Genomic DNA, 14,523 nt, shown 5'->3' with positions numbered 1-14,523 from the left:
TTTGGCCCGCATCTATGACTGTTGTGAGTTTTGGTCTCTTTCGTGATTGAGTTTGACACCCACGTACTGGATGCTGAAAAGCTATGTTGTAAACAAGATGAAAAAACATCTCTTCTGAGAAAAAAAAAAATTACATAAATGACAAGTGACATGCAGATATCTTAAAAACAGGTGTAAATGTCACCTTATTTTTAACCTCCCTGGCGGTATGCTATGTGCGAGGGTTTTTTTCAACTTTTTTTTTTTCGTAGCATGTAGCTAGCCTAGCGCGGCCTGTATCGCGGCGGGTAGCGGCGCATCGGCGGTGGCGATCAGACCAAACACGCAGCTAGCAAAGTGCTAGCTGCGTGTTTGAAAAAAAAAATTTATGTAAATCGGCCCAGCAGGGCCTGAGCAGCACCCTCCGGCGGCTTACCCCGTATCACACACGGGGTTACCGCCAAGGAGGTTAAGCAAGGCATTATTTTAAGACAACGGAATCGCACTTTAAGTACAAAAAATGCTGGAGGGAGGCTGACTAAAATTAAGAGCACATAATTACTGATATGTATCTGTACCAGTGTACCCTTTGGTACTGTACAGAAAACTCTTGTCAATATTTTGAAGCCAGCAGCAGAGCACAACCTGGTGATGTTTTTGTGTGATACACAGACTCACCTGTTCTGATAGCTGTAGTATGCTGCATCGCGAGGGATGGTACACAGCTGCTTGCCGTAACAGCACAGCGTCTGCGGTGAGAACTCAAACTGCAGCAGCAACAAGAGAAAGAAGTTAGTTCACGTCCCTACTTATGGCAGTGTGACAGTACGTTACATGGCGACATCCGGGTCTTACCTTTCGCCCGCAGCAGTAGCCCAGCGACTGCATGACAGGATCAATCTCCTGCTCAAACACCTCTGCCAGCTTGGTGCAGTACTTGTAAACCCTGGAAGTCTTGCGGTTGTATAACCAGGCGTTGTTGAACATCAGCCACACGTCGTCCACATACTGCCAAGGCTCTTGGTACTGTCCCGTGTCGAGCTTCCTCTTGATGGTCGACAGGTCCATGGGGTTTTTCACAATGTCAAAGTAATCCTATGACAGAGAAAACAGCCATCAGCATATTACAGTCCTAGGCTAAAGATCAGATGATCTCTAGCGGAACCTACAGCTAGCCGGAGACACATCACAATGGCATGCAAGTGGACATTGTACCGTAAGTCACTTACTCTTTTATTAAGGATAGATCTACTCACTGGGATTCCCAGCAGCTGTGGATCAACAGGCTGTCTGAAAGGCAGAGACTCTGGATCTTGTCTGTACAGCGCTTCCAGAGTGGGCATCAGAGCCTGGCGCAGCTCCTCGGGCTTGAATACTAAGTAGGGGGGAAAATAATCAGGTCAGAGTTCATTCAAATCGTTACGCACTGCAATAGAGGAGGAGGAAGACTTACTCTTCTTACGTGGCTGAGAAGGTGAAGTGGATGGAGGGGTAGTGCTGTTGCTGGTGTTCTCCTCCTCCTCTTTAACTTCCGGTTTAATCTCTGGCGGCTTCTCATCTGTATCCATTGCTTCCTGTTTAGGCTCTGTGCCCTCAGATGGTTCTTCTTTTTTAACTTGTGGAGGAACCTCCTCTTTCACCTGTACCAGAAACAAAACAGTTAGGCGGGAAAAAAAAAAAAAGTCTATCAAGTGATTTATCAATCTATAGCTGCACTTAAAGGGACACAAAAAAAAAAATGAGTTTTACTCACCTAGAGCTTCCAATAGCCCCCTGCAGCTGTCCGGTACCCTCGCCGTCTCCCTCCGATCCTCCTGGCCCCGCCGCCAGCCACTTCCTGTTTCGGTGACAGGAGCTGACAGGCTGAGGACGTGAGTGATTCTTCGCGTTCCCAGACACATTAGCACCCTCCATGCTGCTATATGGTATATGATATATGCTATAGCAGCATAGATGGCGCTGTTGTGGCCAGGAACGCGAAGAATCACTCGCGTCCCCAGCCTGTCAGCTCCTGTCACCGAAACAGGAAGTGGCTGCCGGCGGGGCCAGGAGGATCGGAGGGAGACGGCGAGGGTACCGGAAAGCTGCAGGGGGCTATTGGAAGCCCCAGGTGAGTAAAACTCATTTTTTTTGTTTGACTTAAGTGTCCCTTTAAAGTATCTGAGATTAAACGTACTTGGTGCTTCCTTCAGCCTCCTTTAGGCTCCCTGCACACTGCATGCGATTCCGATTCGTAATCGGTTTTTACATCAGATTCCGATTCTTAATCCTTACTGCATGCTGCGTTTTTTGATCCATTTTTCTGTTGAATGTATTTAGGGAAAATCGGAATTGAAAATCGGAATCGGAATACGGATTTGCAGTGTGCAGGGAGCCTTAGGCCGCTGGCTCCCTCGCCGTCCTCCCAGGCCACTGATTGTTCTTCCAGCTGTCTCAGTACAGCTGGACTCGCAGCAACTGGAAGGAGAGACTGGGCTAGCCAGCTGACCATCAGAGCGGCCTAGGGATTATGGCAAGGCAGCCAATAGCCTAAATGAATCCCCAGGTACAGAAAATGCTTTAATCATTTTAGTCTCAGGTAATTTTGCTGTGTGCTGTATGTGCATACCAATATTAACGCAGTTTAGTGCATCAACCCCATTATGAGAAAAAAAGTGTGCACAGTCCAAGTCCTACATAAAGCTACACTGTGTTCCTTTGCCCTTCTCATTGTAATGGTTTAAAATTCCAAAACTGTTGTGACCTAGTTACCTGCTCCCATCACAGTCGATAAAGTTCCCTTCCCCATTTGAGTGCATAAAAAAAACACAAGTGCTGTTGCAATGCACAGCACTTCTGTTTCAAGCAATTTTTTGCAATGCAATTGCTATTCCATAATAACTGACAGAAGTAGCAATGTGTTTTCGTGTCAACTTGCAAAACATTTGTGGGAATTAGAGCAGGGAATGGAAAACACCCTCTGAAGGTCCAATTAAAGCAGGCCTAAACTACTGCACAAGAGACAACACATAGAAATCCATCCTGTATGTGTTGTTTAGGGAGAGTAGGCTGTCTAATTCTAAAGTCTAATCTTATTTGCAAGTACAGTAGTGAGTCAGTGTAATTTGAGCTGTCAGTTCTGTGCAGAGTAGTGTGCAAGTAGTAATACGTAACACAGGAGGTTAACTTTCTGTTCTCCCAGGAACCAGGAAGAAGACACTGCAGATTTTTGCAGCAGTTCTTTAACCACTTGAGGACTGCAGGCTAAACCCCCCTAGTGACCAGGCCATTTTAGCAAAATTGGCCACTGCAGCTTTAAGGCCAAACTGCAGGGCCGCACAACTCAGCACACAAGTGACTCCCCCCCCCCCCCCCTTTCTCCCCCACCAACAGAGCTCTCTGTTGGTGAGGTCTGATCGCTCCCCCATGTTTATTTATTTTTTTTATAAATATTTGTGTCACTTTTTTTAAAAAAAAACCCTCTTCCTTTAAATCCTTCCCTCCCTCCCTCCCTCCCTCCCCACAGCCGGCCAATTACGGCGATCGGCTGTCATAGGCTTCTGCCTATGAGAGCCGATCGCTCTCTTGTCCCCCATGGGGACAGCCGTGTCACACGCTGTCCCCAGTGCAGCGCTGCTGCTCATCGCAGCGCTGCACCTACTAAAAAGACGGCGCGATCGCCGTCTAACAGTCTCCGAGCGGCAGGCGGGGCGGAGGCTCCGCCCTCCGTGCATGAGATGCCGCGCACCATGCGCGCGATCTCATGCAAAACAGAGCCCCAGGACTTTACGCCAATTGGCGTTAGGCGGTCCTGGGGCTGCCGCCGCGGCCACGCCTACTGGCGTGACGCGGGCGGCAGAAGGTTAAGCTGTAAACCATGTTTTGTTTTCTTTAAAGGATATTATGCTGTTGCTTATCTTTGACAGCAGAGAGTAAGTTTTGGGTTTAGGTCTGCTTTACGGGGCCCATACACTGAGCCGATTAGCGCCCGATCGATCAAATCGATTGACCAGCCGATCGATTTGCGGCCGATTTCAATCGCTCTGACATGCTGAAAATCTAGGTCAATCTGTTGAGATTGCTTATCATTTTGCATTGGACCGAATGGAAATTTGATGGCAAAAAATGTCATCAGATCGAATTTTCAAATCTATTGGAAATCTGTTCCTAGTAAATATGTTCCTAAACACATCAGAAAGATCAGAAATCTATCTGATGATCTATCTGCTGCTAATCTAACGAGTGTATGGCCACCTTTACACTCACTTTATGAGTGCTTACACGGACTGGAATAGGTGCTCCCAGTTCATACATGCAGCTGCTTGCCTAAGACACTGCATTGTAGACCCAAGGAAGCGGGCAGAAAGGCCTAGTCTTTTCTTGTGATCCAATACAATTATCTTTAAACCTCCCACCTGAGTTAAGACTGTTTCATTAACCAAGTTTAGCCATTACATTCTACATTAGGGTGCCTTCTCCCATTGCGTGTCACTTCATGAGAGCTTCCAATAGCAAAATAATGCTACTTGTAGTAATGGTTGAAAGCATATTATAAGCCAGGTGAACAGCTAGAGATTTCACTTGGAAACTCTAAACCAGTCAAACTCCTTCCCAGTGATCTGCATTGTGGCTAATACTAACCTCAGTTTTGGCTCTTCCATAGTCTTGCAAGTCTCGGACTCTTCCACCTTGACTTCCTGCTTAACCTCAATCATCGGATGATCAGGGCTGACTGGTTGTCTGTGCTGGCCACTGAAGCAGGCGTGGGCACCCGGTTGTCACACTTGCAGCAGGCTGCGATAACTAAGTGGTACAAGAGAGGTTTCAACACATTGGTAAAACATAACCCCCAAATGTAAAATTTCACAATGAAAATGAAGCTGTAACATACTGGAGTGGCAGGGGCTGCAGCATTCACAGAAGTTGGTTGCATTGAAGGTGGCTGCGGCGTGGGCACAGACTGGCTGGGCACAGGAGTAGTTGGCTGTGGAGTGAGCTGAGCCTGGGCAGCTGCTTGTACAGTAGGGGTGCTCTGCGTCTGCATGGCATTGGGGACGGAGCCAGGCGTGGGAGCAGGAGTCTGCCCAGCTGGGGGCAGCGGAGTGGAAGGCTGAGCAGGAGCTGCTGGTTGAGGAGGGGTCATGCCAGTTGGTGTTGGATGCTGGACAGGAGACATGCCAGCAGGTGTAGCTGGAACAGCAGGAGGCGTCTGATGCAGAGGAGACGTCTGATGCAGAGGAGACTGGGAGATTGCTGGCCTTGGAAGCTGGCTCGTTTGAGGACCCAACATGTTCATAGAGTTGCTAATTGGCAAAGCAGCAGGCGCCTGTCCCTGCTAGTAAAGAAAAGAGAAGACACAGGTTATTGTCATGTGCTTACATTGCACCAACATGATACAAAGCCCTTTAGAGCACACTGAACCAATATTCTTATTAGCAACTTTTCTTACATTCACCTCATCACTGCCATACTGGAGAGAATTCAGCTAAGCTAACATTTCTGGACCTATGCTAAAAAATGAAGCACCCAGCGGACAAGCACAAATACCACAGGAAGAACAACTGCAATTCAGATAATGTGCATTAAGAAAGACAAGCACAGTCAATATACTAACTCCTGAAAATTTTAGGCAGCTTGGGATAGACCAATCAAATACAGCACCTGCTGAATGTGACTCTCAGTGCTACGTGACTGGCCAGGGTCCGTCATGTGAAAGTAATATAAAGGGTGTACCACACAAGAGACAAAGGCCGCACTCTTGCTAGGCGATTTGTATTCAAGTCAGTGGCATATGATTTACACCACTAGTTTCAGGTGTTACCCTTCCTCAGGTGCAAATAACCTGGTGAGGGTGGATCTTGGTTGCACGATTACCTGGCCTGAGGGATAGGGACAAATCCAGGCAGTGGGACAGATACTGGCTGCCCTGATTACATAGGATGGGGAAGGGGGGGGGGGGGGGGGGGGAGACCAAGAGGGTTATTGGCTGCATGTGGGGTACCAGGAAGGGTAAATGGCTGCAATACTTTATGCAGTGTATCCATTAACCCCTTCCAGGTTCCCATGTGCATTGAAGTGGGCCTGAACTCTTGCACTGGACAGAAGGAAAACAGAGAGAAATGCACCCTGTATGTACTTAGAGAGTTTAGCCTGTCTAAACCCCTCTCATTTGTGACTAATCAGAGGGTGAAATTTGATCCCTTGACTGTCTGCTGGCTGCCATGGCAGAGAGCTCATTAGTAAACATAGGATATTAGCCCTATGTTTGCTTCCATGAAAGTAGGAATTAGACAAACTGCAGATTTATTGCAGGATTCGTATCAGCTGTAACAAAGACATGAATTTTATGCTGTTGCTTATTCTTTTAGAGCAGAGATAAAGTTCTGAGTTCAGGTCCGCTTTTAACTTTGCTGGGTAGAATTATACTAGAGGCATTAAGAGGGTCAAATATTGCTGTGGATTTATAAAAGAAGTTGACTTAGATTCAATGATATACAGTTCTTCTGGATATGTGACTCAACCAAGACAAAAAAGATAGAAGAAATATCAAAATATGAAAGCAATATGGCAGCTTTCATATTCCCCTCGCTTCAGATTCCCTTTCACCCACTTAAAACTCCACTCTTCTCTCATTCACCTTCAGCCCTATTCCTTACCTGTGATACGGCGGCTGCTGCCGTCTGCCCGAGTGCCACTCCTAATCCTCCTGCATTGGTCTGGAACTGCCCCTGCTGCAGGAACTGATTTTGAGTCTGTGCTGGACCCATTAAATTATTAGCATGAGTTCCCATCATGCTCTGGGGTTGAGACATGCGGGATGGAGACATGGCCATCTATGAAAACATACAAATCAGGCATGTCAAATTGCTTCAAAGTTCAAAATTATACATGTAAAAAAATTGCTTCAAATTTCCAAAATACACATTCAAAAAATTGCCACCTTTATAATTTCAACTATACAGAACAAAATATATAAAATAGACATTTATGGATAGCTCAGATGCTAATCAGTCTAATTGTGAGGCGAGGTGGACAAGGCTCTTGTGCTTCTGCCAACACTAGGAAAGGTTCAGAAAAGTCACCTAGCAGTTGTAATACGCCAATAAGCTGTACAGAAGCTGGTACTCACAGCTGGCACAGAGCCCATATTGTTCATCTGCGTAGGGTGGTTGAGCGGGGAAGCTGCACGAGGTCCCATTGGCCCAGGAGGTATCTGTACATTCCCCATGGGCATGCTGTTGAATTGGGTCATACCTGCTGTAATAAAAGAAAAAAAATTAGTGACAGGACTCAAGTCATCTTTACCTCATCTGTTATACTACTGAGTTTTGTGGACATTGATAAGATTTATATTGCTAGCATTATATAGAAAAGTTTAAAGAAAACCTGAACTGAAAATTAAAAGTCAAAATAAGCATATACAGGTCATACTTACCTTCCATGTAGTCTACTCCTTAGTGTCTTTCTCCTGTCCCGCGTCCTGTTTGTTCACTGTGATCAAGGGGATTTTCTGCCCTCCATTTTGAAAATGGCCATTACCCATAACAGCTTTCTGGTCAGCACACAGTTAAACTGTAACATCGCCCACTTGAGCCATAGGGAATCAGACATTATCTGGTACGTTTTCCTCTCAGCTATAACTGACAGCAACTGATATATTTCAGATCTGACAAAATATTGCCAGAACTGGAAGGGATCATTGTCAGAAGAAAATGGTGAGCCTCTGAGAGGAACTGATGGCAAGGTAACTATGTAAATGTTCATTTGAAGTTACCTCATGTGTTTATTTTAAATATTTTTACTCAGTACAGGTTCTCTTTAAAGAGAGAGAGTCCCATTTCTCACACTTCCAAGATACTAGAACACCCCCACATTAGCAAGCTAACTAGCTCTCAGAAAATGGTAATATTTCCTGATAACTTGATAATGCAGCATCCAACATACCAGCAGGCTTCTCAAAAACATTAGAATATACAGTAGCGCCACAGGATGTGAAACAGAGGCCACTTGATAAATGACAGGCTCATACACCCACATGGATTGCAACTTTATAAAAACATCCCGGGACTTTAAAAATCTTAAGCACAATAGTGATAGGATTTGTTGTTTAGGCCTCTTTTCCACAAAGCTGTTCGCTCAGCAAGCAGTTACCAGGCAGCAGCGAGCAGTTACCAGGCAGCAGTGAACAGTTGTGAGAGTTTGAGAGGCATTATACTGCATATCAACAGTCTGTGGAAAAGAGGCCTTAGTGCAGAGTTCCCCAACCCTGTTCTCAAGGCCCACCAACAGTACATTGTTTTCAGAAAACCACAAACATGCACAGGTGAGATAATTAGTGTCTCAGCAGAGCTGATTAACTGTGGATTTCCACAAAACATGCACTGTTGGGCCTTGAGGACAGGATTGGGGAACACTGGTTTAGAGCATAGCTGAACTGACGTGACAAGATAAATATGGGTACATAAAGTATCAATTCTATTTGCTTTTTTCACTTTTTATTGCAAGGGTTAACAAAAACAGTGCTTTACGTGGGCAAAAGAGGCAGCTGAATAGAGCCAGGCTCTTCTGGAAAGTAAACAGAAGCAAATACACTTGTATCTGGCTGTAAAAACAACCATGATAGCAGGATAGTGCTGAGAAGTTCAAAACATCATCATACATTCTTTTTTCAAAACAAAGCACAAAATAGGTGCCATCTTACGAAAAGTGAACATTAATACCTGAAGCCATTGGCATTCTATTCATGGACACTGAAGACATCTGGAGGGGGCCATCTAAAGAGGAAAAGTACAGAGTGTCAAGTTTATACTCCAGTAGAAGAGAGGGTCTTTACACTCGGTATATACTGTCCATTCTACTTACTGGCTGGCCGGACTGCCTGTGCTTGGCCCATTGCTGCAGCTGTAGCCTGTGGAAGAGCAGGTGCCTGTGCCCCAGGCGGCGTCTGTAAGGCTGGATTTGTCATGATTCCTTGCTTCTGTAACCGTGACCTTCTCTTTTCCTCTAGCTCCTTTTGGATTTTATAGATTTTTTCGGCCAGTAAATGGTAGTACTCATCCTGGATAAAAGATGACAAAAGAAATTGCCTAACCATTCAACACAACTGGAGAAACAAGACGCTTGCTTAGACTCCTGGCAATTTACAAAACCATGGATAGACCAGCCAGGCTGTTTATAGTTAACTTATAACTAGATTAAGTCGGACTTCAGTCACAAACATCTGATCTGCATGCTTGTTCAGGGTGTACGGCCTAAAGTATTCTAGGCAGCGGATAAACAGGACTGCCAGAAAACTGGTATTGTTTACAAACAAATATGGCAGCTCCCATATCCCTCTCAGTTCAGGTATAGGTTAAATACAACCGGTCCTGTCTGCAAAAAACTAAATTTTACTCTTCATCATCCAAGGTAAGGGTCTCATCAAGACAGTTTAAGAAAATATGGTTTTATTCATTCTTTCACAGCAGAGAGGGGGAAGAGGTACATGAAAATGAAATTCACTAAGAGACATAGCAAGAGCAATATTTAATACATCATGGAATTGCTCCTAAATCAGTGATCAGTTAATTCTATGGGAAGACCACTAGAGGGCGCATGAAACAATGATGCTCTTTCTTGGGTGGAGCTGTACTTCAACATTCCTCATATTTAACTGCACAGACTATATAAAACATTTCTCGGAAAATAACATTTGCTGGAAAAATAAATAATGGTGAAGTGCCTTCCGTCAGCTAAGAATCAACTAATAGACTTTACACTGCCTGTCAGGGTACCAACACAAATACATACCCGGCTGTTGGCGGACTCGTACATGTCGCCCTCGACCTTCCGGGCGTAAGCCACTAGGTTTTCCATCCTCCGATCTTTCAGGGCTGCTGGGTCAGGAGTGGGGAAGATTGCTTGAACGCTGCAGACAGACACAATGACCGACAGTCAGGATGGCAAACAGCACAATTCACTTCACCTACTTAAAGAAAATCTGTAACCAAAAAAAAGTTCCCCTGGGGAGTACTCATCTCGGGTGGGGGAAGCCTCCAGATCCTATCGAGGCTTCTCCCGTCGTCCTGTGTTCCACGCGGGCAGAGACAAAGCCCCCCCGAACGGCGGGGATGTAAATATTTGCCTTCCCAGCTCCAGCGCAGTATCTGCTCTCCACTCGGGAGATAGGCGGAAATAGCCGATCTCTGTCGGTCTGCTCTACTACGCAGGCGCAAGTCTTCTTCAAGTATTTCCACCTATTTCCGAGCGGAGAGCCTCAACAGCGCCCCCCCCCCCCCCCAGAGGCTTCCCCGTACAGAGGCGAGAACCCCCCAGGAGAACTTTTTTTCGTTAGAGAGTCTCTTTAAGGAAACAGAGCACCACAGCAAAAAACATTTTTAAATGTACCTCAACATAAAGGAGATTCTTAACTGCATGTGTTGTTGGACATTGTTAGAGGGAGCAACATTTGCTGCTCCTCTGTCTCCCCCACACATCCGCTTGGGGTGGGCCTCCTCTTCACATTTTGCCACAGTGACTGCAGTTTTTATGTTCCCGGCAGTGTTGTGTGAGTGCATGCCACGATGCATGCTGGGAGATTTAGTCTGACTGCTAATACAGAGCTGTAATCGCAGTCACTATACTCTTATCAATAAAGTGCGCTCAATAGTGCAATCTTCCCGCCCTGTGAACACAAAAAAGGAGCCTATACTGTGTCTGTATGCCACCCCACAAGGTGTCTATACACCTCCAATAAATGTCCACCTATAAATTGAAGAAATTAAATTATAAAGTCCACCTGTGAAAAAAACAAATAATCATCTATATTGGATCGCAGTCCTTTTCCACCAAACATAAGTGTACCAGTCTTAGATTTCCACGGACACTGCGCTCTCAATGGATTCCCAAATCTTTCAATCCTCTGTGCCTTTATGCTCCAGTTTGTAAACATAGAAAAAATAAAAACAAACATAGCGTGATTCTGTAAATAACATAATTCCACCACGTGTAATGAAATTCTCACGTGGTCCCATCACAAACAGGTATCACAGCTCCTCATTCTCTGTAATGGCTGCCAGCCCACAGACAGCATGTGCGTTTTACTCTCCAGTGATCTTAGAACTTTTACCTTCCACCACACTTTGCTGCATGAATATCACCAAGATCTCCAGCCTCTCACCTTTTACAAATGCTGCCAAACTATAGGTCAGCTATAGCGCTTAATGAGTTCCACTCGTTGTTTTCCTCACCAGTTTATATCTCCTTCACAGCAACGATCCATCAAGCTTACAACCTACTGACTAAAACGGAGTCTCCATAGCGTAAAACTGTTGCTTTAATTTAAAACATTAAAAGGAATTGCACTCACATGTTCCCATAAAATTATGCGCATATAGTATCCAAGACGAGCTGTAGTCCACGTCCTTAAGCTCCGCCCAACGCGTTTCGTATCAAATAACCCCTGATGAGTATTAGATACGAAACGCGTTGGGCGGAGGTTGTAAGCTTGATGGATCGTTGTTGTGAAGGAGATATAAACTGGTGAGGAAAACAACGAGTGGAACTCATTAAGCGCTATAGCTGACCTATAGTTTGGCAGCATTTGTAAAAGGTGAGAGGCTGGAGATCTTGGTGATATTCATGCAGCACAGTGTGGTGGAAGGTGAAAGTTTTAAAATCACTGGAGAGTAAAACGCACATGCTGTCTGTGGGCTGGCAGCCATTACAGAGGATGAGGAGCTGTGATACCTGTTTCATTACACGTGGTGGAATTATATGTTATTTACAGAATCACGCTATGTTTGTTTATTTTTTCTATGTTCACAAACTGGAGCATAAAGGCACAGAGGATTGAAAGATTTGGGAATTCATTGAAATCGCAGTCACTGACTACATCTCCTAACATGCATTGTGGTGCATGTGTACAACACTACAGGGAACATACAAACTGCAATCGCTACAGTAAGTCTGAGCAGAAGATGGCAAACCCTAAATGGACAGGTGGACCAGAGGCGCAGCACCCTGTAGGCAAGTAATCATGCTCCCCCTAAGCCCTGCATTTCCAATGGCTTACACTGTTAAGGACCGACCTTATGCGCTGGTTGCCTTTAAGACAAGCATCTCTTTTCCTCTGCCAGTGACTTACAGTTTATGGACCAGATGGTTTCGGAGATCCTGCGTCACGTGTTCGTGCCATGCTTTTCTCACACCTGTAGTGGAAGGAGGTGCAGCAGTAGGCATTGTGCCCAGGTTGCCCACACTGCTGGGATTGTTGCCATCACTTAGTAAAGAACTGGAATAGGGAAAGACAGCTAAGCATCAGCTATAGCCATTATTTCAGAAGCAGTAACCGCAAACATGGTTACTCCCTACTGAAGTGAACGCACCCCCCCACATAAAACTCATTATACACCTAAAGCTGGACATAGAAATTAGGAGAATTAAGCTAGGCATCAAATTATTCAGCTGATTCAACCGCTTTGATCAAATCTGCCACAAATCTATTGTGCCCAAGGTGTCTGAATGATTCACGTTTGATCAATTTCAGAAAGTTTATCGATCTAAAGTGTGATCAGACATGTTGAGAGCAGGACAGCCAGGCACGGCATAGATCAAACCCTTGCAGTTTCCATAGATTTCATCTGATGTAGACAAAGTATGTCGTGTGGTATAGGAATCTATCACTATCTGACTAGTTTCGGATTAGGAGGGAGCTGATCAGTTATGCTTAGGTTAAGGCCCCACAAGAACCACTGTCTCAGGGCTCTTTCACATCTGAGCCAGTTTTCAAAACTTTGCGTTAACCAAGGTAAAATGAAAGTTCATAGACTTATTTTACCTTTCACAGATGCTGCGTTTTGGTGCGCTGCGGTTCGACGCACACAAGAGCTTTTAATAGTCTGGAGCTGGCGTTTCCCGTCGGGTGAATAAATAGCTACCGCCGCTGATTGCGTTGCACCGCAACATCCCGATGACACGCCGCAGGCCTTATAACGCGTGCAGGAGAACTGCTCCTGCACGCGTTCTAGATGTGAAAGAACCCTAAGAGCCTATTTCCACTGGGAACCACATCCGTTTCTGAATCAAATGCAGCACCCGTCCGGCTGCGAAGCGGAATCGGCATGGCTATAGAGATTTGGATGAGTGTGCCGGAAAACTAAAGTATGCCATCCAGACTGGCACCAGCAAGCAATTCAGACGGCATATTGTCGGACCCCATTCGGCTGGCGTATTCGGATACAGTGGAAAGGGGCCCTTAGCACCTGCCCAGCAATGCTCCAACAGATATGCACATTTGGCTTTACTAAGCAGCATGCAGTCTACAAAGTACATAACACAAAGTAGAGGAACTGAAGCAATACAACAGCAATAATCTGAAAACATGGCCAACAGCAAGAGTCACCTCCCCACCATCAAGGTTGCCACCAAAAAAAGCGCCACCAAAAACTTTTGTCTTAGCTGACTGAGCACATAACCTATAAAGCCACATTTAAAGGGACACTGTAGGGGGGGGGGGGGGGGGGGGAAATGGGTTGAACTTACCCTGGGCTTCTAATGGTCCCCCACAGACGTCATGTGCCCGTGCAGCCACTCACTGATTCTCCGGCCCCGCCACCGGTTCACTTTTGGAATTTCAGACTGTCTGAAAACCACTGCACCTGCGTTGCCATGTCCTCGATCCCGCTGATGTCACCAGGAGCATACGGCGCAGGTCCAGTATGGTCTGTGTCTGCGCAGTACACTCCTGGTGACATCAGCAAGATTGAGGACATGGCAACGCAGGCGCAGTGGTTTTTCAGACTTTAGTCTGAAATTCCAGAAGTGAACCAGAGGCGGGGCTGGAGCATCAGTGAGTGGCTGCGCGGGCACAGGATGTCTGCGGGGGCCCGTTAGAAGCCCCAGGTAAGTTCAACTCATTTTCCCCCGACCCCCCTACAGTGTCCCTTTAACATGAATTTCCATGAAGAGATCACTGCCTTAATAAACTATTACTCAATTATCTATATCTTTCTGTCCTAAACCGCTATGGTCATGTGATACCTTGCACCCCACCCCTTCAACAAACAGCAGAGGCGAACAACTGGAAGGTGATTGGAAAGCATAGCCATTCCTACAGTGAACAGCATGAGGAAGGGCGTGTGGCTGGATATGCTGTGTATCCTTTCAGAAAACACAGCAAATGGCCAGGCAGCCCATCCTCAAATGCACTTCTAACAATATCACTTGCCTTTCTAAATTCACATGAATGTGTAAGTGCTGTATTTTTCGGCATAGATGTTCCGGACTATAAGAAACACACACACACATACATATATCTTTCAATAGCAGCAGCTCACCTCATCCATCGGCTCCAGAGGCGATCACAGACCTCTCCTCTCCTTTCATTTACTGATCCCCTAGTACTGGCTTCTGTTGATGAAACGATCAGCAGAAGACGACACTAGGGGCGCCGTGAGAAAGAGGAGCGATTGTGATCGCCAATGGAGCCATGGATTAGGTTAGCCATGCTGCGGCTTCTGAAAGTTATACACCGGGTAGGAGGAGGACTAACGCGGGACAATATAGGGAGCGCCCTGACTTCGCTAA

The 14,523-nt window shown here is 45.8% G+C and overlaps 1 protein-coding gene across 1 annotated transcript in view; it reads right to left on the bottom strand.

The window, feature by feature from the left end:
• CREBBP (CREB binding protein) overlaps nt 1–14,523 on the bottom strand; it is a 92,864-nt gene that overhangs the window by 17,481 nt on the left and 60,860 nt on the right. Inside the window, 14 exon segments of the mRNA XM_068244189.1 lie at nt 658–746; nt 835–1,074; nt 1,236–1,354; nt 1,433–1,610; nt 4,596–4,690; nt 4,693–4,740; nt 4,743–4,761; nt 4,850–5,293; nt 6,615–6,791; nt 7,088–7,212; nt 8,679–8,732; nt 8,821–9,016; nt 9,748–9,865; nt 12,083–12,229. Of these exon segments, the coding sequence (XP_068100290.1) occupies nt 658–746; nt 835–1,074; nt 1,236–1,354; nt 1,433–1,610; nt 4,596–4,690; nt 4,693–4,740; nt 4,743–4,761; nt 4,850–5,293; nt 6,615–6,791; nt 7,088–7,212; nt 8,679–8,732; nt 8,821–9,016; nt 9,748–9,865; nt 12,083–12,229 (2,049 nt within the window).

Source organism: Hyperolius riggenbachi, chromosome 7 (assembly GCF_040937935.1).
Source record: "Hyperolius riggenbachi isolate aHypRig1 chromosome 7, aHypRig1.pri, whole genome shotgun sequence".
NCBI classification, from domain to species: domain Eukaryota; kingdom Metazoa; phylum Chordata; class Amphibia; order Anura; family Hyperoliidae; genus Hyperolius; species Hyperolius riggenbachi.
Note: the sequence above shows the minus strand (reverse complement) of the source record. Positions and strands in the feature narration are given on the sequence as shown.